This window comes from Perissodus microlepis, chromosome 7 (assembly GCF_051167445.1).
Source record: "Perissodus microlepis isolate ML-2025 ecotype Zambia chromosome 7, ASM5116744v1, whole genome shotgun sequence".
In the NCBI taxonomy this organism is placed as follows: Eukaryota; Metazoa; Chordata; class Actinopteri; order Cichliformes; family Cichlidae; genus Perissodus; species Perissodus microlepis.
This window is the reverse complement of record NC_140467.1, coordinates 44,248,268-44,274,893: the sequence shown is the minus strand read 5'-3', so window position 1 is coordinate 44,274,893 and position 26,626 is coordinate 44,248,268. Positions and strand designations below refer to the sequence as shown.

Below are 26,626 nucleotides of genomic sequence, written 5' to 3'. Positions count from 1 at the left end.
AAATGACATAAGAAAAAAAAAGGAGGTGGGATAGCAAAATAATTTATGATATTGGGCCTGACGTTTTTCAGTTGCACCACAGCATGATGAAATAGGGGCTTATTCAGAGCAGACAGAAATCAATGTTAATGTTCTTTGATATCCATCATTTGGACTGAATCTGAGTCTATGAGGCTGCAACAAGAGCCACAAGGCTGGGAACACAAGCACGCATGGACACACACACAGAGGGACAGACATACAATGAGTTAAATGTAAACAACTAGCCTCTGGGCAGACCAATACAGCTCCCAGTGAAAAAAAACTGACATTTCTATTTAAGGTCTAAGGTTGAGCTCTCATGCAAAGTATTGCATGATATTCCTCATGCCAGGAAAGGTCAGAAAATGCTGTTCAACAACCTCTCTGAAGAGAAGCATGTACAGCATTCAAGCTGGAAATAATCCCGCATTCTCTGCTTCCTGAAAAGCAAACATTTAGGATATGGCTTATTTACGACAGATGCTGTCCCAGAGGCAGACATGCAACTGCATCCGCACACATCAACCACAGCTTTACACTCTGTATGTAGCACCAGTCTGAATTCATTTTATAAATATAATCTTACTGTAGGGACATATTTAGAAGACATAATGGTTAAAAAAAAAGAACAAAAAGGCTTCCAGCTGGGACAGTGAGTCATTGCAATGCACACATCTCAGAGCTGCTGGAAGGCTTACATCCGTAATCTGTCAAAGAGAGGAAGTGTGTATGTTTACACAGTCTTAGTTGTGTACATATTACACTGCAAGCCACTTATTGACACCATGCACATTTTGTTTTGGCCACAACATGAAGTCACTCTTACTGCGAGGAATAGAGCATGTAGGGAAGTGCATTTTCTTTCCCATCTTAAAAATGCACCATGCTCTGTTGGACGACTACTAACGATGATTTGTTTGTCTCCAGCTAACAATTTCTGCAATCAATTTCCATTTTTCCTGCTTATATTTGGTGTGCCATTATTACAGATATATGAGCTGTACTGTTAAACTGTGTATTATTACATCTATCTGGGTCTACTTTCCCTGACAGTGACTTGTGCATCATTGCATTACATCAGCTGAAACGATCCGTCACGCCAGTAAACTGTTGACAGTTCACAGATTGCATGTTTTGGGCGGGAATCGTCAGGACCCTGCAGGGGCTTTCTATACTGTTGCCACCACAATCTATTCGACAGGGCAATCTTTTAAACACATTCAAGTGCCATTTCACTTTTCCAGTGCATACACTAGGCCTACATGTCTTTTGGGGATGCAAAGAACTAATTTAAAGCACAGCTAAACAAATTAGCTTCAAAATCGGGACCGTTTTCAACTTCAAGACCTTAAAGTCATGCTGACTATATGGAAGCAGCTTTTTATGGTCATTTTGTTTTTTAAACAGGATTCATCAGTGGCCCAGGCTGCAATGTTAGAAAGAACAAGCCACTCAATGCTAAGCCAGCTGAACCCCTTATTGTAATAATTAGCATTTATTTAGTTACCATCTATGATGATCATAGAATTATTTGCTAAAATAGGTGAATTCCCTTTACTTGGGTCTCTACATTAGTTCACCCTGTTTATAAATCCACCCTTCCAAGAGATAAACATAAGAGCTAATGAAACAAAATTCAATGAATGGTCACTGGCCTGCCATGGAGTGGCTAAAAATACAGGCAGCATTTCCCCTTAATCAGATTGATTAAAGTGCTCCCTGGTTGAAGCCCTCCCCCTGAGCCATCTGGCAGATGAGTTTTCAGTGCACTGGACCGCTGTCAACACAGCTCACCTAAACTGCTTTGGCACAGGTTAGCATGGTTTCAATGACAGCTAATGCCCATGTTTTTTGTCTTTCTTTCTGTTTTTCACATCACCTGCTAACGATGATTCTGCTGCCTTGTGTTAACGATCACAGACTAAATACGAGAGCTCGAAGGCACAGTTTGACATTTTGGCAATAATATTATTTTGTTGTCATTCTATAACTTGGATGAGACGAGCGACAGTAATATAGTGATTCTGAAAAATAAAAATGCTAGAGGCAGTAGTCAGTAAAGGTAGCAGGCAGGTTTTCCTTGTGCTTTCCAGTCGTTTTTTATCACCTAAGGAGAGCATGGCTTCCTTTTGAGCACAGAGTTATGAAAGCTGAACCTTTATTGTCCTGAACAGTCATGTGAAAGATAAAGTTTTCAAAGGACTGAAACCCTGTACTTTCCATAGTAAGTAAGAGGGTAAGAAGCAACAAAGTGCATGATAATTAAATCTGCTTGATTGAGTAAGGGTCACATGAACCAAGGTGTGAATGCTTTGTAAGATACTGCTCCGCCATGCCAACCTATTTGTTATTAAGGTCACACGGAGGTGTGAGCGGGGCTTGAAATGCCTGGGAATGGGTCTCAAGATGACGTTACAGGTGGCACATACTTGTTCACAGTGGAAATAGATGGCCTCCTTTTACACCATCTGTCTCAAACCACTTGTGTCCTCGATCTAAAAATCTGAAGATTAGTATCCTCAAAAGAGTGTCATTTTTCCTTTAAATATACTTATAGAAGAAAGGGAACTTTCTCCAGAGGACTGTTATCACTGAGCGTCAAATATTGCTGCAGCTTGTAAGCACACATACAATACAGCTCAACTAGACTGAAATACTGTGGCAGGACCTTAAGAGAGCTGTGCATAAATGAACACCCATTTAATGAGCAACACTGTAAATAAGAGTGGGCCAAAATGCCTCACAGTCCTGTGAAAACTGAATTTAAATTGGGACTGTATAAATATTCCTTATTTACCATATACTTGGCTCCAGCACATGGCTCTAAAACAAACTATTTAAACCCTCTTTTTCTCCTTTAAACCCAGTGGTTCTCAATCTAGGGCACCACTGGTAAAAATCAACATGGATCCTCCTTTATTGTTAACAACGTATTAAAATGTTTGCAGCGCTGGTCTGCGTATTGGCATGCCGAAGCCCAAGACCCATAACTGTAAGCCAACTATCGTTTAATTTGCTGCCCAAACAAAAGATCTGAACAGCAGTTGGATGGGGTTGCCGTGTTTAGAGCCAGAGAGGCATGTATGAACTGATCATATAAAGGATGTCCCCTCAAGTACACAATAAAAAGTCTGAAACCTATTAAAACCTACTGCTTTCTCAGTAGTCTGAGGCCTGAGCATCTGCTCATCAGACTTTCTCATATAGACACTCACTGCAATATCATCATCCATCAACTAACATTAACTGGTAAGTAAGCATTTTCTAAATCCCAAAATATGACACAAAAATGGGAAATTCCGAGGCTATTTAGGCCATATGGAAACACGGTGTGACTTAAGATGTGTGCTCATGGAGATTTATAACATTGTCCACGCACTTACCTCCATTAAAATCATTAAAATCAGTACATATTTCTGCAGTAAGGCAAAGCTCTCTACAAGGCAAATAAACACATAATGCCACCAACGGCACTTGCTGTGGCAGAATAATGATAATAAAAGCATAAATGCTGTTATGTATTTTCAGTTCATCTCTAACAGCCATAATAGAGGAATTGTTCCAAATATATCAAGTGTGACATCCAGCCAGTTTTTTTTTTCCAGAGTAAATCTTTGTACATCATCACACGAGTAGCGTCATACCGTATTAGTCATGTCCAACGCACTTGTGCTGAACATGTGACTCACTGTGTCACAAATGAGTGAGTTACAGTGAGTTACGTCACTGTCCTTAAATCCTTTCTGGCTAGTTTTATGTCTTCCCTGGCATTACTCTCAATTACTCTGGGCTAAGGGATCTCGCTTGTGGACCACCGAGGCTTTGCAATCTTAGTATTTAATGCATTTATAGATACAGCATGGGTGACATGTGAACACGAGCTAATGATACTTAAGCAGCTAGCTGACTCTTGGTTCAGAATGCCCTCACTAATGTCACTGGATGTGGAAGGAGCATGGCTCTTGGAATAGTAACTTGATTATTTTGCTACCAGGCGGAAATATCTCAACATCTACAGCACTGATTGACACATAATTTTGTACAGACGTTGGTTCATCAGAGAACGAATCCAAGAATGAAATGACTTTGGTGATCTTGTGACTCTTTATAATCACTACCCTGACTTATGAATTTAATATCATCAAGTTAGCATCATATTTATACCAAAGCACATATACATGCAAGAGTCACTAATTTAACCAGTTTTCACTTATCACATTATAAATGTGCAAGAGAATGGTGTAGAAAAAATGACCTGTGTAGTATCAGAAAGTGTTTTGGGTTTGTTTGTTTTTTTGCCTCTTCATTGAGTTTCCTAAATGGGAAATGGGGAAATTAATGACTGCATTCTTCTTCTTTCTCTACAGCAATGCACTATTTTTAGTATGAAGCAGCAGATAGTATCTCATGCAATGAAAAGGTCAGGAAAAATAGTCAAGTCTAGGTCTCATGTATCACTGTCTCATGATGGCACTATTCTGAAAAAATATTTATAGTCTTCCCAGTTAAATCCATTGATCCAATGTGTGTTTTTCAAGCTGAAAACCAGGTTCGTTGCATCTCTCATCTCTCTCTTTCACGGGCTAGAAGGTAATGGTGTGATTAACTGTCAATAAATTGCACAAAGAAATTCACAAATCAAGTTCCACATGAAATGTGCAGGATGTCATTTCCTCATGACTCCGTGTTTTTCCCACACTCTTTAATCTATTTCTCATTTGTTTGTCTGCTTTTGAGCTCAGGGCTCTTCTGTGGGTTGCATCGACAGAGCTGCCACGAATAGAGCATGTAAATTAGAGTTCTTGGCCCGAGGCCCTTCCTAAAGCCACCAGGGAAGATGGTAAGCACATGACAGGACCCACAGATGTCAAGTACTGTTTCGAAAGTTTTTTTTCTCAGTTTGTGCCTTTTTTTAGCAGAAGTTTTGCATTCTTTCTATCACTATCCATTGAGGGAGTTCATTGATAATTTAACTTATTTGCTCTTTTCATATGACTGTGTGCTGTGCTTTTATTGCATAAGCATAATTGTCCATACACAAAGATGCTTTTTTTAAATAAACTTTTCCATTCGATAGCAAAGTGTCTGCAAGTTGTTGTGAAAGCCTGTTGTAGTTAATTACTCTAAGTATGTCATACAGGGGAAACATATATTATTGATTTGGAAATTACTTCATGATTCTTCACCCTTAAAGGTTTATGAATAATTTAGATGCTGAAGACGATTTGCTCTACACCTGATGAAATAGGGAGATAAACCACAGTTTAGTACAGCTCAAGAGAGTACTTTGTCTTTGTCATAGATCTCAGTGCAATCATTTTATTAAGATGGACGTCTTTAAGTGATTAAATTTAGATGTATGCACAGCCCAATCTGCGCTGGCATATCAAATCAGACAAAAAGCCAAGCACACTTTAAGTTGTGACTCAGCTTGAGGGAAGAGGGTACATCTCAGTTCAATTAGACCCCTGAGAGACTGGACCCAACCTTGCCCTGTAATGGATAGCCATCATAAAGTAGGCATTTTGCTGACAAGAGCCCCTGGTTGCGTATCAGTCGTGCCCTGCCTTCAGACTGCAAGTGACAGCCAGTGTATCATGCAGCCAATGATGCAACTTAAAGCAAAGGGAAATTCGGATGTGTGTGGAACCTCAGAAAAAGGCATACTGCAAAAAAAACAGAAGCACCTCTGAGACATCTTCTTAATCTTGGACTCAAACAGTGAGTCTTCAACTTTTATTTACTCTATGAAAAAACCACACACTGATATCGCCCTGTGCGTAATAAAATGAGAACACTTTACATTTATTCTACAGGCAGTTTGCATAAATTTCATCTGAGTTCAAAACACTGTCCTATGTTAGCCTGACGACAGCGCTCCCTTGCTGTTCTCCAGCCTCGAAATCACACTGTGATTTCACCTAGTTTGGCAGAGTCTCCGCTTATCTGATCTCTTCTCCGTTATTCTGTGGCATCTCCACAGAGCTACTTACTCTGTGGAGATGCCACAGAATAACTACCGATGTACAAAAGGCAATTATTTCTAAACCAACAACTGGAAGATACGTATTAACAGGATTTCTCTACTGTATGTTAAAGGTAAGCACTATTTTCAGCCAGGGCTTTGAGAAGATGGAAGTTATTTATGATTTTATTGTTTTTTGGTGCTCCACTGCGCTGCAGTCAGACACTAATGGCAATTTCTTGGAAAGGGTGGTAAATAAGAGACCATGCACTTCACTTAATGGAATTCTCATCTTTCATTTGTTGAATAATCCACACACTTTAGCAACTATTAGAAGAGCTATACTCAGACAGGAAGTTTTGGTACGCCATAACGCACCAGAGTATTACATTCCATTAAATACTCACAGGTAACCTCTAAATTTACACACATGCAGGTAACTTTTGTCCAAATGAATGTTTATATTCATGTTCAGACTATGATAAATTAACTTCCGTGAGGAAAAAACAACCGGAAAATCGTTTTTTTTAACAGTTAGAATAATTTTCCTCTGTTATCTATCACTCTATAAAATGCCACTTTGATTTCGGCTCTTGCTGTCCTGACACAGAAGTCAGTTAGCAGCAGAAGTCTCTGTTTTTAAGAGTGCTCTCGACACTTACATCTCCACTGTCAGATAGCAGGTGCTGCTGAAGAGAGCTCGCCTCCCTGACGAACCTTTTCTTAGGCCCAACTCGGTCAGCCAGGTTGCCCATGATCAGTCTACGATTTTAGCCCACCGGTAAATAATCTCATTCAACTGTCTCTCCTTTCTCTGTCTGTCTTTTTTTCTTTTCATTTACCTACTCAACTCTTCCTTACTTTCTCTCCTCTCCTGCGTCACTGACACACTTACAGACGCACACTCACACTTGAATTTCCAGTTGCACCCTCCTGTCCCTCTACACACACACTTTTTTTCACGTATAAATCTGGGTTAGATCAGTCCTGTTTTGAGCGAGATCTAAAATAGGATGACCTCCAGCTACGGAGGAGAAGGGCAGGAGTAGACAAAAGGAAGGAAGAGGACTGTAACAGTGTCACAGGCAGACAGATTAAGAGAGAGGATTTTATAACTGTTTACAATTTCATGAGAAACGGGAGCTTTTCTCACATCTGCAGAACGAAAGTCTCTGCTGTAGTCTCTTAAGGAGATCCAGAAGAGAATCATAGTAAAAATAAACCTTATTAAATCTTACTTAAAAATTAAAATTAAGCGTGACGTGTCAGAAAATGGTAAATAAAATCAGATCTGACGCTGTATTTGCATTGACATTAATATTTTTGATTAAACCCGATAAGGGCGCCAGTTAAGAAATGCTAAAGGAGTCTTCATTTTTTGTGGATGCGTACAAATGCAGGTTTCTTTTCTTCTTTTAGTCCGATAACTGAATTACTAATATTTGTGCACAACGTATATCAAGCCAAAGGTAATGACGGTACATCAATGAACAGGGTCGCTTTAACATGTCAGTGCAATTCAATTAGGCATTCTGCTACATTCTCTATTGTGCTAACTGTTGCTACTCAACACATCGTTGCCCTCTGGTGGTCAGGAGGTACGATCCCCTATTACTATACTCCTTTAATATCTTTTCCCTATCTGTGCTTTTATCTGTGTCTTTTACTTTTCACTTTACAAACCAATGCACCCTATTAAAGGGAACATAACCACTCAGTTGAGACTAATCAAGACTCTGATTAAGATTCGTCACTTAAATATAAATGTGCAGCTGCTCTTTGTTTACTACCATGTGTTAACACAATGGAGGGCAGATAACTTTACTCCCACATACACACACGAGCCAACTGTTGTGTTGATAACACACTATGCTAATCCTTCTGCATAAGACACTCAGTACAGATGCCTCTAATAAAGAAACAAAGAATCAGGGAAGACCATCTCAACACTGTGAATGCTGGGAAAGCAGTGGAATTCCACTCATTTCACTCTGATAAATTTCACATCTTCCAGTAAGTCGTGTATAAAAAGCCTTTTTTTAATACAATACAGCTGTTTTAAATGAGCACTTCTATTTTTTTCTAATCAACCTGTCCTTAATATCAAGCTAGGTTACTGCATTTAATCCAGCTAATATGTATACAAATTGTAATTATATAGTCACATACAATTAGCTACAACACCTGGGTTTCATCATTTATTTCTAACACGTCCAAATTTACAGGAAGGGTTTTGTTTAATGGCCAGAATTGCACAGAAACAGCGCTGGTGAAGTCTCCACCGGTCCTGTCATAGTCTCGGACTGTCGACTTGTCTCCATTACTGTCATCCAAGGTCTCACTGCTGCATTTGTCATCCCTGATCACAACTTTTACAGACACAGAACAAGTCAGCATGCCTAAAAAGATCATCACAGAGGCTCTGTTCTTGGACTGATACATTTTCCTGGATAAATGCTCCCTTTAAGCAATATCGGGAAGCTTAGGGAACTGTATAAATTTCTTTTTTTTTTTACAGAGATGACGAGTTCAAGGTGTTGGCTTGGCTTCAAATTCCCCACATGACCACCCCCACCTAACGAGTTACAGGAATTAAGCTTTTCTGCCTACATCTCCATGCCTGATACCAGAGAATACCTTCAAAGATCGTATGGAGTCCATGACTGTATAAGCTACAGCTTTCTGGCAGCACAGTGAGGACCTACACTGTATTAGCCAGTTTGTTTTAACGTAAAGGTGAATTGTGATGGATGTGTCGGATAAACAGGAAGCTAAGCCAAGAAAATCTTGTCTGGAAACAACAACTCACTGGCTTCTTGTTTGATACCTGCCATATATGCTGCATTAGATTTGGGATGATTGTTGCAGCTGTCTTAGCTGACAAGCTGTATATATGTAACAAGAGCCCTGCAGATATACAGATATATCAGCAGCACAACACTGACAAATGACAATAAGAGTTATTTACAGCTGATATATAATCACTAACACATGTTTTTAATGTTTTGTACTGTACCCAAAATCTGCCATTAACTTATTCAAACTCTGTCTCTTTCTCTTCCATTCTGCTTTATGTAAGAGTTTCTATTTATGTGTGTTGTCTAATTGGACAGAGTGAATAATATGGGAGCCTTTTCCTTTTTCTTTTCCAACCAGTGGGGCAGATTTTAGGCCCTTCTCATTATGTCTGGAATGTCAGAAACAAAAAAAGACCCTTTTAAAGATTCATAAGCTGCTAATGAGGTTACGCAGCACATTTCAAAGCAAAAAGAGTGTGACGAGGTGTGTGTGTCTGTGTGTGTGCACAGCTCACAAAAAGAAGAGATGGGAGTTATGCAATACTGTTGCTCAGTGAAAAGATTAACCAGATGAGCAGACACTGTCAGCTAAAACAAACGGCAGACGGGTCGTGGTGTCTGACTGGATTGTGAAAAAGGAAACTGGTTCATGTTTTCAGTTTATATTCTAAACCACTTCTGACAACTTCAGTCTGTAGTGTAAGAAAGGGGTCTTAAAAATTATCATGTGCATTTATATAATGCCAAATGACAACAACAGTTGCCTCAAGGTGATTTATATTGTAAGGTAAAGACAATAATACCTAATACCTCCTATGTGTTTCCTTGCTTAACTAAAAGTAGCTTCCAAAACAGTAACTTTGTTTTATCTTTATGGGACACTAGTTGTACATCTCATATATTCAAATAGCATAAAGCCACTAGTGCTCACCTCAGTCTCCCAGTACATTCACCTATTAAATAAGTTTGACTCCCGTCTTGAGTCATCCCATTCACAAGATTTTCCAAAAACTTGACCTCTGACCTTGAGGTTGAGATCACTGAGACTGGAACTTATGTGAAATTCTTAACAGGTACATTTATGATATCAACTGCAAAATCATAGATCACGTCTCTTTCACGTTATCATGTTCACAAGATTTTCAGAAAACTTGACCTTGATCGTGAGATCAAGATTTGAGCTGGTCTGAGATTTTTTTGGTAGATGCACCAATGGCATGAATTTGAAAATCCTACATCGTGTCATTTTCAAGTTGTTTTATTCACAAACTTGGGTGTCCATCCCAACTGCTCCCCCTTTTTACACCTGAAAGGTAACACACAATAGTATTTTACACTAACAAAGACATCCCCAAAGCACTTGGGATGAGGAAACTGGACAAATGGAGGACAAAACAAGAAGCGGCAGGCTTAAAAAAACACCATCTACAATAGTAGAGGACAGGCCCCAAATACTTGGTGGCCTGTCTACGTTTTTGATGATGGCTTTCTTTTAATCTTCAGTAACCATACAGCATACAGGAATGTGTACAGACATGTCTGTGTTCCTGACTGCTGACCTGGTAATTGTGAGATATTTCTTACAGTATCCTGTATTTGACATCTAACAAACAACTCCACTAGGGTGTGGTTTCCTTTTGGAAGTAGTTTCTTATTAAATAAAACAGAAATGCACTTTTAAAGTGTTCTTTTTCTCTCATTATTGATTTCTAAACAATGCCAAAAAATAAATGTTTAAGTTGAAACGCTCATTTTAACTACTGCTGATCACCGCTTCTGTTGATAAATAGCAAACAGTGACACACCTTTTGGCTGTTGCTTGATGAACATTAATCATTCAACTTTGCAATGCATGTTCCTGCTCGAGAAACAAAATACATTTTTTTTAAATGATAAAATGGTTTCAAAGCACAAACCTAACCTTTGCTGTTGTGCTATCGAGCGACACCTCCATAAATCTCCATGAGTAACGCTTCAGCATGCTAATGTTAATAGCTTAAGCATTTTGAGGCATACTTTTATGCTCTGCCAGATGACTTGCTGAAAAATCAGGATTAATCTGCAGTAAGGTTTCCAACGCTGAATATGTTTTTATATAAGTCTTTGAAACATTTGCATAGTAATGGAGCTGCATCATATTATTACGCTTAAGGGCTTCTTACAGTTGAATGCAAACAACAGCATAAGAGATGTGTGCACGTTGTGGAAGGGGAGGAGGTGAAACGGCAGATGATAGCAATTTGTAAAAGGTGATGAAAATATAATGTATGGCAACATTAAAAGCATAATGAAACCTGCTTTTTCATTTCCTTTCCGTACACCTTGCAGCGTTAGAAAAAAAAATGCAATCAAGTTAGCAAGAAGTGCGAGCGGGAGGGGCAGCTCAAGAAGAGGAAAGCAAATGACTGGCTACTTATTGTTCTTATTGTCCTTATTTTCAACGTTATGCTGCTCTGTTTATGTTAATTGCCCCTTGGGGATAAAAAACGTCTTCTGATTTTGATTCTGATGGTAAGGTCATGTATAATAAAACTGAAAATTTGACTAATTATTGCTGTTAATTAGCAGAACTGATTAAAAAGCTGAAGTTCTAATTTTAAGCTCAGTAAGAGAAAAAACTGAATTGTGATTCACTAAATGAAATCTCACACAGGTATTCATGAATGTGATTTACATTATAAATATATATGAGCTCATTTCAGACCTCTGGGATTTTGTTATGGCCATGTTTTGTTTGTTTTTTAAACACTGGAAAACATTTAGCCTTTAAAGAGCCATTTTCATTTCAATGATAATGGCACCTTTCCTTTTATCTCAAAATGCCAGCCTGAGAGGTCTCACAGCAGATGCATGAAGTTATTATTATTTTTCTTTATAACCGCACTCACACGAAGCAACAAAACAAATCACGATGTAAACAGAGAGACGCATCACGTTTGACGCATTAACGTGTTCGATGACGATTATGTTTATTTCTTAATATCTCAGTAAAAAACTATTTTCGACTGCTAATTTATTCATGAGGGATCACCACAGGGGTAGCTTCGCATATATGATTTGGCAGATTTTCATCTACGTAAACGAGTATAAAAGAGTGTTTTCAGTGGTTCCAGTAAGGGAACATATGTGAAAAATCAGATGTGAAGGAGTTAGGTCTGTGATGGAGTCAGAACTAAGGAAAACACAGGGAGAAAAGACTCTTTCATTAAAGTTATATGCTAATCCTTCTTGCCTGTAATGTGATTTCCAGCGGAGCCAATTGCCCCTTCTGGCTCACAGACCAAATGGGCCGTTCTAGTTACACCCTCCTTGGCGCTCTGTGTCTTTGCTAATTTTTCTTTTTCAAACACGCACATAAACACACTTTCTCTTACCTCCGTCATGTGAATAAGGTAGAATCTCAGTTCTTCAGCGTAATCTGCAAGACAAATTAAGGAAGACGATGAAGAAGATGTTAACAAGACTTTTTTTTTGCCAAGCCAACTCTAGTGCGTTTTTTTTTTTGCTCGCTCGTGTCCTTCTTGTACACAAAGCAGCATTCCTGATTTCCGATTACGATACTGACAAAGTACTTTTTATTGATGGAAAGCTTTTACTGTACGTCAGCTTCATAGACATCCTCCCATATTTCACTGAGAAAGCCTTCTGTGAGACAGGCCTGTGTGTCTGGAGTCAAGATAAATGGTTGTAATCGAGTGAACGCACGCAGTCGAACTCAGACCTCCAGAATTTATACATCGTGGTTTAATGTTGTGTTTTGTTTCGCATAAGCAGACACACAGATCAACAAATCTATCCATCCACAGATCTATCTCTGTCTGTCTTATGAAGCCAAATAAGGTAATAAAGTCAAATTATTAAAAGATATTAATTGTTTATTAAGACATTAAAAATAAGTTACACTTACTGGAATGTGCTTTTATTTGATATGATTTTCATTTGATTTTTGTTGAGAATGACCAAATAACACTTTTATTCAAATGTCTCTGATGTTCACTTTTTTTTTATTAATTGAGCATGACCCATTGGAAATTAGTGGAAAATTGCTTGGATTAAAAAAAAGAAAAAGAACCCAATCTTTCAGAGGAAATGTTCTAACTTTGACAGAAAGAAGATTAATACATAACAGTTTGTAACTGCACTGTCACAAACACTGATTTAAGTTTAACCCAACCAGCATATTTAATACTCCCGCATGTCTATTCATAAACTTACAAACAAGAGCAAGAAAGAGGAAAGAAATGTTGAATGCGCTGGTTGAAGCCCAATCCCCTCTGGCTGCAGCAGTGTTAGAGTTGCCAGAATGTTCCATCATAATTGCTTTTTGGATGGTTAAATCATGTGGGTTTGTGTCTGATGATTTCTGTAACTCTGTTTAACAAAACCAAACGAGACAGCTGTCAGCTGAGAAGAAGTGAGCAAGAAGCCAAAGTAGCAACCTCTCTTCACTTTCCATTGAAAGAATTTACAATCAAAATGCTGTTTAAATGGGGATTTTCCTCCTCTTTATGATCATCTTTTCAGTTTTAACCCCCATTTGAGTTTAGTAGCTCAGATTACCTTTAAATACATTTAAAGGAGCCCACCCTAACCAGCAAAACTGCAAAATACCGTAGGGTGATTGCTTGAGGAGGTTAAAGCCAATGTTTGTTTAGGCGACCCCTTGTGGCTGTAAAATCTCTAGTCATTTTTTTTTTCAGGCAAACCACTATTCAAGCAGAAGATGTAACATACAGGAGAAGGTTTTAACATGTGATCTGCATCTGTTGTGCCCCAAGCCACAGTCTTTCCCAAAACCTAATCAAGTGGTTCTGAACTAAATCTCACCAGGACGTGACAACCAAAAATGATGATTCAGCAACGGTCAAATATACACAGGAAGAAACCCCTGCTTATGTGCAGTCCGGTAATCTAAGAAATACAAAATGCCAGGTCCATAACCTACAACCTTCCTAAATGCTCTGTAGCAGAAAAACTTCTTATCATCTGTGTGAAAGCAGTATTAGCCAACCTGAGAAGACTGTATGGTGTTTTATGGTGTCATTGTGATGCAACAGATTCTGTGAGGAAGTGTCATTTTTCAGTCCAACAACACTGAGAAACAGTATTCAAAACTTTATCTCTTCTCTGAAGCACAAATTGACGCATGTTTATTATACTTACAGGGCCATGTGTGAATCCAGATTCTGAATAGTGAAAGTAGGAAAAAACAACAGAGGCCCAAAACTCTTCCTGCTGCTTTTTTGTGTGTGTTTTGTTCTGTTTTTGGCTCTAATTTTTCTCCACATTATAATGAACCACTACAGTGTATAGCCAAAGCCCGTGTGATGTGCAGAAGCATCAGCAGAGGTCACTGTTGGATATATTTCTGATGTCAAAAAAGCAGAGTGCTGTCATACTGCACAGGATTGTAAAAAGCTAATAATATGAGTAAGGTTTAAGTTTAAATTAGAGAATAATACAGATGGAGACATCCTGTAACAATTTAAAGATTTCTTAAAAGATAGAATTTTTTTAAACTTGTACTTAATTTCCAAAAAGTTGTCATTTGAAATGGGAGTGGATCAAGAAAACCATGATACAATGCTGTCTGAGGTATAATACTTTCAGTTCTTTACAGTCACTCAAGTTTTCTCATTAATCAACTGAAGAAAAAGATGAGATTACCTGGTACCAAGAAAGTAAAAGATAAAGAATTTTGGTTCAAGAGACAGAAGGTTTCACATCATGGTGAGTGTTAGTCTTGTTAGCTTGTTTAGTGTAATAACAATATTTAGACTGACACAGTGTAATTTTGGCTTTACATGTGTTTTTTACTCTCTCATTGTTTCCCACGCTCCTCTGCTTAGTATTGGGGTGGCAGGAACACAGGAAAGCCCCTTTACTGAACGTGTACTGTGTCCTTACACGCACACACACACACACACAAATGCATAAAACACACCCTCACTGAAACAAACACAATCCCCCGGCGCCTCTTTCCTGAGTGACGCTGCTGAAGCAAAATAACAATGACAGGGTTCAGGGTGGAGATTTGTGTGTGTGTGTGTGTGTGTGTGTGTGTGTGTGTGTGTGTGTGTGTGTGTGTGTGTGTGTGTGTGTCCTCTCATGAAGACACGCAAACTCAATTGAATCCCCACCCTGCTGATCACTGATTGTTTGGGTGCGGGATGGAGGTCAGAACTGGACCAGAGGAGGAGCAGTGTCTACAGAGAAGAACAGCTCAGAAGTGCTACTAGATTCGTTATTCAATGCTTTTCTTAATACAGTCAAATCCCGTGACAATGCATTTCCAATGTAATGCTGCAATTAATAAAACTAGTTAATATTTCCTATTTTAGTTCATCCCTGTCAAAAAAAATGTGTCACAAATATTTCTGACTTAACAGCTTGTTAAAATAAAAGAATGATTTCAAAGTTTTTACCAAAACTTGTCAATAAAGGAGTGTAAAAGATGGAAGGACCTATATTAGTTCTAACAGTCAGAAATCCACAAATGCTCTGGCTTCAAAAAGAGATCTGGATGTACAGAAAACAATCCTGCTTCCCTCGTAAATTATGACCTCAGTTAGCACTTTTCTGAAGATTTGAGATATTTTTATAACCACGCATTGATCGAATTGATTGAAAAAAAATACACAACAAAGCTGGCAAATAAATGTCATGAATGCTAAACTTTAAAACTATGGTCCACAAATCAGTGGATGACTTCATGAGCAAGTCCATTATTCAGTCCATTGTTACAACATGAAAAATAATTAACACAAACTCCATCGTAAAATCTCCTCCATAGTAGGCCTGATATCAGCCAATGACGAAACTGCCTACTGAGAGGAAACAACGGTGCCAACAAAAACCAAGGAAACGATAGAGGCCTTCAGGAAACACACTCAGCACTCTGCATACACAGTGAGGACGTAGATTGTTGGTATTCACATGTCAGCTGACCTCACCTGGACCACATGTATCTCCCATCAGGTGGGAACAGCCGAACAGAGGTTTTACTTCTAGAGGAAGTTAAAGCATGTTTGCCCCCCCCCCCTTACCACCTGCTGGCCAACTTCCACAGGTCAACAATAGTAAGCCTTATGACCTCATGCTGTGCGGTTCACCAGCTGAACAGGAGAGAACAGAAAGGACCTACAACTGGTGGTGAAGGCAGCAGAGCACATCATTGGGATGACTCTCTACCCTCCCTCAGTGGCCAAATTCAAAAGAAACCCAGCTGTATCATATTGGACCACACCCACTCTAAACATCACCTATTCTTAACCCTGGCATTCTGGGAAGAACGTCAGATCAATCAAGTCCAAAACCAAAAGATTATAAAACATCTTTTTCACTGGCAGTAAAAAGCACTGCCCCTCCTCCCCTACTTACAGCTGTGGAGTAATAAATCTTTACCCAAAGAGCAGGAAGTGCAATTTTTAAAAACATGTCACTGTTATTCTGTATACACTACCTCACTGTGCTTACCTTTTGTCATGTTCACGCTATTGCATGTTTTTGTATTTTCATTGTTTTCACGAACAATGATGATAAAGACCTATTATATTTTAGATAACAAGTTTAAAAAGTTTTTAAATATTCGGTTTGATTTTACTCCATGTCCTATTATCTATTGTTATCTTTTTAATCTTCTTGTCTTAGGGGAATAAAACTCTAAAAATGAAAAAGTACAAGTAGTCCAAACTAAAAACTACAAAACTACAAAAACAAAGCAGTTATGACTCAAAAATGTAACTAATCTAGCATGATTAGATCTAATATACAGTTACTGTGAAAATACTGAAAGTGAGCTCTGATTTTTCTATAGAAAACAAAACTGTAAAAAATAATAAATAAATAAATAATTTAAAAAAAAAAGTTTTTAATAAGGCAATCAGCTGGGTAGCCTTTTCAAGTTTATTCAACTAAAGGTCTTAAGATATGTATTGAAATCAACTCTTAATGTGCTGTTTCACTAACATAAAACCATCTCTTTTGTCTTACTACAGCAGCCAAACAGATATGGCTTGTTGTGCCGGGAGAATTCAAACTTCAAATTCTGGAAGAAAGGAATCTGTTTCATTACTCTTTTATTAGTTTAGCTTTATTCTACTTAATTCTACTTAAGAAACAGCAACATTTCTTGTACTTTGTATACATGTACAATGCTGGTTCACACCTGCTTTAGTTACCGAGTGAAAACCAAGATTTTTGCACCTTGTTTTTACCTTCATGTTACTTTTCTTTTAATATAACTGTAATCATATTAGAAAGCGAGAACTCGTAATCCCCATCCTCTACATAATCATAGCAGTGCTTCTGTGGTTCTCTCAGGCTGCTCTAAAACCTACATGGTGATTCTCCCACATACAGAACACACACTCTCCTTCTGACAGCCTTTCCCTTATTTTTTGTTATCACATTAACAGATCACAAAGCATAAAGCTTGCGTTTTGGTTAAACCCACTTCCGGAGCAGTCAGCTTGTCAGTACAGTTTCTTGCCCATGCACATGTCTAAGCAGCCCCCCTCTCTCACCCGGCCCTGTCCCAGTAATGCCTCCTGACCCCATCCCTGTCCTCACCCGCTGCTCTAAACACAGATATTTACGCTGGGCCCTATTTATTTGATTTGTCTGTGCTCTGCGTGGCCATGCTGGCCAAACTATTCTCTCCATAACAGCAGAGGAGATGATTGTTTACACCAAGGTGAAATAAAAAGACAAAGCAACAGGAAATTGGACAGTCTTTCCCTAAATATCCTTTGGTTAAACTCAGCTGAAAGTATTACTGCAGTCATAGCTCCCCGTGTTTATTTCTGGTTGCACAGCCTCTGTGTGCTACACTTCCTTTCTTACTCTGTGGTGAATTGTAAAGGTTTAGCTTTATAACATACACACACAGATTGCACACAGATTTTGGCTGTTATGGGACTGTTGAGAAATCTGTTGGTGCACAAAAGAAGAATTTTTTTGATCTATATAACCACCTCAACGTCTCAGAAATCTATGAATCACGGTTCCCGTGTTTAGGCTTACATACCCTCCTGGAGTCGCAGCTGACGGAGGTACAGGGGACTCTGAAGTACATTACATCGGCCTGGCTCGCTTTCTCTCGTCACCAGCATTAGGTCGTTGTAGACAAACACAGTAACCTAAAAGACATGGAGGGGGGATATTAAAAAGAGAAGAATAGGACGTTGAAAAGAAGGGGATGGAGGGCAGAAGGTGGTGAAGGAGAACAGGATGTGAGAACTGGGGGTGGGGGCGCATTACATCTCAGATGATCTCACTTTGGCTTTCCACCTTACAAAATCAGCTTGCAACCCAGTTAACTACACGTACAGCACTGAATATTTGGCAGGTTTCACCCCCTGCAGTTTCCCCCCGAATCATGTCCTAGCACAGGAAATGCAGTTCACACATACAGAGCCCTGGTCACATGTATACATCCTCCCACATAGTGGTTTGGTGTCTGAATATCAACCATGCGTCTACACTGACGTAGTCCTAAATGTATCTTTTATTAGCTGAATGAGGCATTTAATGACTATAAGAAACAATGAACACCGCTGTAGTTGTTTAAAGCACACATACAGTTTATATCTGAGGGATTTAATTTCATCTTTTATTTTATTTTGTATTAAGAGACAGTAAGTTACAGCCCATGTCTTGCTTTATGCTTCTGCAGTGCTAAGGTATAAAAAGTCAAACGAACAGAGAATGAAACCGAGGAAGAAATCAAGATAAACAAGTAGAAGATAAAAGAAAAAGAAAGAGAACACCTAAATTAAGGTAGAAAGACCTCTTACGTAAGCAGGTGCAAACATGCAGCGTAACACACATAAGCTGTAATCCGTGCAGATGGGCAACATTTGAAGACAATGCTTTTGCTTTGGTGGCCTCCTCTGAGGGGTAAGATAGCAGAGGGTATTTCAGATGTAGCCAGCATGTGGTTAGTGTGTGTGTGTGTGCGTGCGTGTGCGTGCGTGTGTGTGTGCATGTGTGTCTGTGTGTAAATCTGAGTGGGTGGAAGAGAATGCTAGTAAGAGTGAAAAGTAAAGGACAAAGTGCATGAAAGCAGCAGTTTTCACACAGAGAAGCACACATGTTTAGTATGTATAACATTTGCGCAAACTTGTGCACAAAATCAAATATCCACTTCAAATATTTACATTTTCCACACATACTTGCTGTCGCATTAAATCTTTGTATGTATTTGTATTTTTGTGCACCAAAAAGCTTTGCAACAATGCAAAGGTCGATAATTCATGCAACAATTTTGTCTGATTAAGACTTCCATCCATTTTCTTAATCTCTTATCCTTGAGCACTTATGCATTAATATCCCAGCCCACACAAAAGGAGAAGCGGGGCGCACCCTTTACACTTCTATGTTAAGCAGAGTGAAGCATAACGTGGAGAAAAGCCAAATGTAATGTACCTATACTGAAACGCAGGGTCTCAAACAACAACATAACTCGCAATATACTCTTTACAGTTAAGTAAAGAATCTCATAAAACTTAAATGTTCCATATAATGTTCAAGAATATACAGAACTAGCATGCTTTGTAAATCGAATAAGTTAAATTTATTGATAATATATCTATCTATAATACAATACATCCTGAAAATCTGGTGATTTAATCAACTTGCGTCTCTTATGTAAATGATTACAGTGAAATCTTCCTGTTGTTTCACTTTGCACTAAATATAATGGTCTGCTTAGTCTTTGTGTTTGGCTATAAATGTTAAAGTGCTGCATGTTAGTTTGCCTCCCAGACTAAAAGAGAAAAAGCTGGAACAACACAGAGAGATCATTAAAAAAAAAACAGCCTGTATAAAGTGGCAGAGTGGAGAGAAACTCCCTCTCGACAAACACTGCCTGCTAAATATTTGTTTTATCCATGACCCCAGAGAGAGTCCATTATTATACTTTGATGCCAGCAGTGGCTCCGCTTTACCGCGTATAGCTGAGATTATGTGACAGGGCCAAAGCTGAATTCAGCAGTGAAATAAGCTTTTCTTTTAGAGTCCACACAGACCTGTTTCACGTGCTTCTTTCAAATAAAACATTTGAAACACGAAACTAACACCTTAAATTTCCGAGGCATATCCAGTGATGTCATCATCATCTCATCTGCGGAAACATTCAAAGCTTTTCCTTCCATGAATCTGCACTCTAATTGGGGTCATGCAAATGTAAGCCTTTTATAAGATTACATTACCAGATCAGTGATGAATATTTGGCATTTAATACGATCTTTACAGAATAACATTTCATACATATTACACAACAACATTTACAGACTATTTCTGAGACTTTACATACTTGTCACAGGGATAGGAATACTTTGAATTTATAGTATTTATAAAATTTTTCAATAATGTACATTGAAAGCAATGTTTGATGCATAAAACACAATTTATCTGTCAGTCTGATCCTTGCTGCTCTCTTTCTTCATCTAGTATTGATTTTCTTGACTCATGTGGACAGCTCCAGTTCAGACAGCTCCTGCACTTCATTCCTCTCCTGAGATGTCGCTTTACACTTATACTTGCATGCTTTCACACACACATATATATATCTATATATACATACATATATAGATATATATATAAATATATACAAATACATATTTCGCTTAAATTCTGAATCAAGGCAGTGAGACGGCACTTTCACTTTGGCCAAATTAAAAAAAAAACACAAAGGAGGATGCAGCAAACCAACTGAATGCTTGCCACTGGTCGGAGAGATCTTATTGTATCAGTGAAACGAAAGAGCTCTTTGAAATAGCGGCTTATGCATCTCAGAGACACCTTTAATGAAATCCTGCATAATGTTTTAGATGTTTTAATCAATAACTACATCCTTGGTCAGAACATTAAATTAAAATAAAAGCTTCAAGCGGGTGTTTTTAGGTTTGTAGACATAGACAGATTTTAATATGCATGAAAAATAATTAACAAATGCATTCATATGAGCACGGGTAAAAACAGACACTCTGTTTTGATGGCCCTTACCTTAAGAGAGTGGTGCTTGCTCTCATGTAGTATCATCTCTTCAGATATGATGAGTGTCCGGCTGCAGAGGTCAAGAGGCTGTAACAACAGAAAACAACAGGCTTCATGAAGAAATGAGGACACAACATTACCGAATCGAGTTCTCATCCCGTTATTCATAACCAGCAGCTTTAGGGACATTAATGCTTGTAATATTGAGGTAAATAGTACATGTAAAGTATTTTCCTTCTGCTTAATATTACCCTAACCTCTTAAACATATGTTGAGCATTTTTCAACATAAAATCCAAAACTATAATATTGCATCTGTCATTTGTAAGCTGAAAAGCTGCAGTACCAAATCCATTTTGGCTCCCAAATCCAATCGATCTGCTTAAAAGCAAAAGCAGGTCTTTTCTATGGAGGGAAACGCCGCTGAAACTGATTCTGTCGAGACAGAAAGCAAGTTGCAACTGAGAGGCGGTATGTGTGGTTGAGCACGACAAGACAGTGACACTTAAAATGAAATAGAATGGCAACGTGGGAGGAGGGGACTTCCTCTCAAGTCCAGGGTGTGACAGAGGCCCAATTCAACATGTGCAACATTTGAATACCGTGTGAAACAGGGTCAGGGCTGCACATTTGTATACATGACTCTATATGAAGAAAGTACCAGCACAGTGTGAAAGTTTATCGCAGCTCAAGATAGCTAAGCCAGTTGACATGTCAGTGCAGGCGCAAGAGTTATCTCACTGCGGTCAACACACTATAACGCACATGTGAAAAACTAAGCAGGTATTAAATGATGATGCTTCATTTGACAGAAGCTGCCTCTTTGGAGTAGCCCCACTTAGATTTGCCGTTTTATTCTGAAGAAAGTGGATTTTGGAAGTAAGTGTTGAATTGGTTGCACAGAACTTTGACACTCTTTGATCCAAAATGTACAGCACAGAAAACATCAGCCTGACATCTCATACAGTAACACTACCGCTGTTAGTGCTATTACCTAAAGACAGAATGCAGAAAAAAATATGTAGATCGAGTCTGTGTTACGTGTGAAAAGCTCACGGATGACTTGCAAAACACAAGAACCTCAGACATGAAGGTCAACATATTTCCTAACTGCAAACCTGAAATGTCTTGTTTCCTTTTGACACAAATGCGGAAGGGGAAATAAATCATATTCATCATACTTGGACAGCTTGTGAAAACTGTTTTTCAGAGTATCTCAGTGGCCTGTTTCGTTTAATACCACAGAACAGGTGCATCCACAGCTCAAGTCCAGACTGGGGCCTCTGCACATCATTCTCTGCCCAGTCCCTGCATATCCGGTCTTATACTCTCTACTGAAACAATGATAGCAGCAGTTCATTCGAAAATTACAATTATTCACTCTTTTGCCTAGGGTTCAAACGACTTTAGATTGGTTCAGTAAAATCTCACTCTCAGCAGTAAGTATAAGTAGAACAGCAGGACTTCGGTGTATATAATACAGTGTCCAGTAAAATGTAGACAAAGAATAATAAACGATACGACCAAATCAAGATGTACAGGCACATAAAAAACGGTGTACCTGAACAAAGATGGGGAAGATAAGGATCTTGGGCGCCACTTTAACATATCCATAATTTGCGTGCGGAGCATGTGATCGGACAATGGTACAGTTCTGGTAGTTGGCGAAATTGGCATTCTGCTGTTGGTAGCTGGCTGCATTAGAGGAGGCAGGAGGCGCCTTTGATGTCTTCGAATTGTTAGATCGACGTAGGAAGCCGGTACGGCTGGAGAGACCAACACCGCCACCGCCGCCGCTGCCTCCGCCACCACCAACTCCACCCATACCTCCAGAAAAAGCACCACTCTGCGGCTGAGGAACAGAAGCCTGTCGGGTGGGGATTAACCTCGCAGCTGTGGAGCAAAAAAGAAAGTGAAGACACAGATTATGAACAGTACTTAAGATCGATACTGTTCCAAATATGATCCTATCTATGAAGGGTAAGATGGCGCTGGCAAGGCTGGCAGCCTTAACCCAATTTCACTCGGATGAATAAAGTATTATCAATCAGTCAATCAATCCTCAATATGAAGATTGACGATGAAGGGAGTGCAAGAATGGAGACAGCAAGATTGTTCTGTTCGAAACAAACAAAATCCAACAAGAAACACAAGAATATAATGCAAAGTAATAAGTAATGTAGAAAACACATTTTGGAGCAATTGTCCTTTAATACTTTAGTTTGAGGCTGTTAGGTTGCCTTCTACAATAGAAGCTGATCTACAAACTCAGTAGACCGCTTAACAAAACAGTCATTTAATTTAAACAGGTATTAACCCTCTCAGGCTCAAATTAAGTTTTAGTTGCTAATGCACAATCAAGTCCTGCAGTGGTAGTTCTCAGTAAAAAAAAACTCACATACGTATGTATGTGTACCCCACATACATAAAATATGTATGTGGGGTAATCAGGTTGTTAGTTTTTAACTGTTGCAAATCGGCAACGCCTGCCTTGAGAGGGTTAATATTATATACAGTACACGACTTACCTAATGTACCCTGCTTGTCTGGGTAAACGGGCCTCAAGATCTGAAAGCAGAATAACATGAGATTAACATAAAATGAAAATCTAAATAAAACAAAAATGAAAATGTTAACATTCTAAACATGAACCTAGACATTCAAGAGCAATGACAAAGGTTAATGTATTAAGTTGTATCATTTCTAAATTGAATGTCAATTCTGATCTTAACTTTCTATCCCGACACTGATACTGATACTGATGATGATGATGATGATGATGATGCAACAAGACATATTTATAAATTATAAAAAGATCAACTGTCATTTAAAAAATATATATTCTGTATACTTCACTATGAAATGCGGTTCTTTACCATATTTATTCCATACTCTTTGTCTTTCCTGTTTTGTGTGTGTGTGTGTGTGTGTGTGTGTGTGTGTGTGTGTGTGTGTGTGTGTGTGTGTGTGTGTGTGTGTGTGTGCCTTGAGTTTTCGTCTCTTTTTCTTTGACTATCCAGTCTCTGCATCTCTGCATTTTCATTTGTTTGTTTGTTTGTTGCATGGCATTCGGTTTAGTTTCTAGGACACTTTTGAGCCCATTTGAATTTTAGGCTGGACCCACGAGGCAGTAATGGTTTCTGCTTGTCATAACATATCACAATCTAGTGAGGGTGCAGGGCTAGGAATCTGCAGGTGGAGAGGGAATTGGAAAGTCCCAAAATGTTCATATACATATATATATATATATATATATATATATATATATATATATATATATATATATACATATATATGCCATTATCGCACTTTTCTGCCTGTCTATTTGGATAACTATTTCATTTTCTTTAGTGCTGGTTTTCAGAGCGCCTTCTTTGTATCTGTGTGGTATGCCACTAACATGACCTATTTCCACAGGGCTTTTAGTATATTTAGCAAGGCCAAAACAGAATCCCCTCAGTCTCTGCCTCCTTTGTTTGAGATACAAGTTGCAGCTATTTGTAAGGGAGGCCAGCTTCACTGTGCTGGCATGTTCCTGTTTTGCCTGAAGCTGAAGTCTCTTCCTTCAATATGCCTATAATTTCTCTGAATTTGCATGTCTTCCCCCCCTTATAATTTGGTAATTTGGTACCACTGCCATTAACTGAACTTAGATCTGAAAAGGACAAAGGTGCATACCTCATGACGCACCCACACACACATTACTCACTCACACACACACACACACACACACACACACACACACACACACACACACACACACACACACACACACACACACAGAGCTTTGTGTTGGCAGACTTACAAGCAAGGACACTCTACGTGTTTGCACCAGTTGCATACAGTTAGTTAGTTTTGTGTAAGCTGAGCAACCATTAAGACACTTAGATTCATATCAGGAAAAGAAAGTCTCAAACCCATTCTGAATCTAGTTAGTGGGTTAGTATTGTACGGTTAGCTTAGGAATTCAGATCAGTCTTTTTGATTTGTTGACTTTGCTTTATTTTGTTTTCATGATGAAAGCTTTTACCTCATATACAAGATCACTGAATGCAAAAAAAGCATGCTTAACAAATGTATTAGACCACCTGTCATAAAAACAAGGAAACTTTCAACAAAATTTTGTTTGAAACTGTTATTTGTAATCAGATAACAAAATGCCAGTGCACTGGACTTCTCTGAGGAGTCAGAAATGAAGCATAACTTTTGACCACTAAAACTAATTTTTCTGCACAGAAATCCAAGTAGATAACTATAATTTGACATCTTAATCAAAAAATAATCATGAGCTTTACAATTTTTTCTGTTCTTAAAATAAAATGCTAATTTTGAAAATGTATGGATAACTATTGGATAAATATTGAATTATTATTATAAACATTAAAAATGTACATTTGATATAAAGAGTTTGTGCATACTGGTGAATTAGCATTACAGAAATCAAAACCATTTTGGTAAATTTCAACACTGTTAACACAGCACAGCTGTGGCATAAATGTTATTATTGGGTGGTGGTCTAATAAATCTGTTAAGCACTATAAAGTGCATGCTGTATAAAATGTCACATACATGTCCTAATGTTCATGTACATGCATGTTATACAGACACTGGATATTATGCAATGGACCATTGTTGAAATATGTGTTTCCTTCTTTCTTTCTCCTTCCTAAACGCAAGCAATATTTGATTTTAAAGAACTGCTTTGAAATTCTTGTGTCTAGAGAAAATCTGCTAGATAAATTAATTGAGGCGTATATATGCATAGTTTCTCTAATATGAACCATGTCTGGCACGATGTAAGAAAGAAATACAGCAAAAGTTTCCCCATAATACAGGCATATAATGTTATTACCAGCTCTATTTTTATATGTTGTTTTATCCTCTTGGTTTTCAGTCTATTGCTCCATATTTACATGACAGTGAACTATATGCACAGTATGTAGTGTTCACGACATGTTATAAAGCACAAATCAGTGAGACAGCAGTAACCCAAATGGCCCAGACATACTGTACATACAGTCCATCTATCTATCAGCACCAGGGATGTAAGGTAAGGAGACATATCTAGGATGAGCCACCATATGACCATGGTAAGGATGAGGAGGACGGAGAAGATGATGAAGATGCAGCCCACCACCACTCTGCGGTACCTGGCTTCCAGGGTTGATGGGTGCCAGAATGATATAGTTATCCCCGTTGGATGCCTTCACTCTAGTTCCTTTCAGAGTGGCAGTGTGAGGATGGTGGAGGTGCCGCGGCTTCCCGTCCAGCTCCTCGGCCGACCCTCCCTGGGCCCCCCACGCCAGGGTCCCCATGCCTACACCGCCGCTATTTCCAGCTTCAGAGCCGTTCACCAGTAGCCTGCGTGCGGCAGTGGCACGGTGGTGGGCTGGGAGTGGCGGCACAGCTGGGGGGGTTTTACTTGTGCCGACATCTGGTACGCGTCTACGGGTGGGCGGTGACGGGGCATCATAGTTTGAGGTGGAGGGTTTGTTGGAGGGTCGGTGGATGAGACCCTCAAAACTAGGTTTAGCTGAAGGACCAGTTCGCCACACTACCACTGTGATTTCATTGGCGCTGTTCCTGAAACAAAGCAAAGTAACGATGGTTAAGAAAAGCCAGACAAGTGGAATTTACATGCCTCAATTTGCACGGCAAAATGAATTATATCTATAATATACATTAAAAGTCAAAAACAAAAACATCTGGATGAAAAGCAACCCTGAAACCACACATTTAATACGCATTAAAACCAGACTCTTTGATACTTACTGCATGTCTGTAAAAAATAAATTCCAATACAGAAATAAACCTACTTTAATTCATTCTGTTTTTAAAATAAA

General features: G+C 38.7%; 1 protein-coding gene across 3 annotated transcripts in view; it reads right to left on the bottom strand.

The window, feature by feature from the left end:
- Positions 1–26,626, bottom strand: part of rgs3a (regulator of G protein signaling 3a) — a 120,482-nt gene that overhangs the window by 62,509 nt on the left and 31,347 nt on the right. For all 3 annotated transcript variants that reach the window (XM_084935324.1, XM_084935323.1, XM_084935322.1), the window contains 6 exons: positions 25,934–26,366; positions 23,312–23,351; positions 22,345–22,676; positions 20,794–20,871; positions 17,813–17,924; positions 12,159–12,202 (listed from right to left, as the gene is read on the bottom strand). In XM_084935324.1, coding sequence (XP_084791450.1) covers positions 12,159–12,202; positions 17,813–17,924; positions 20,794–20,871; positions 22,345–22,676; positions 23,312–23,351; positions 25,934–26,366 — 1,039 coding nt within the window. The remainder of the gene's footprint in view (positions 1–12,158; positions 12,203–17,812; positions 17,925–20,793; positions 20,872–22,344; positions 22,677–23,311; positions 23,352–25,933; positions 26,367–26,626) is intronic.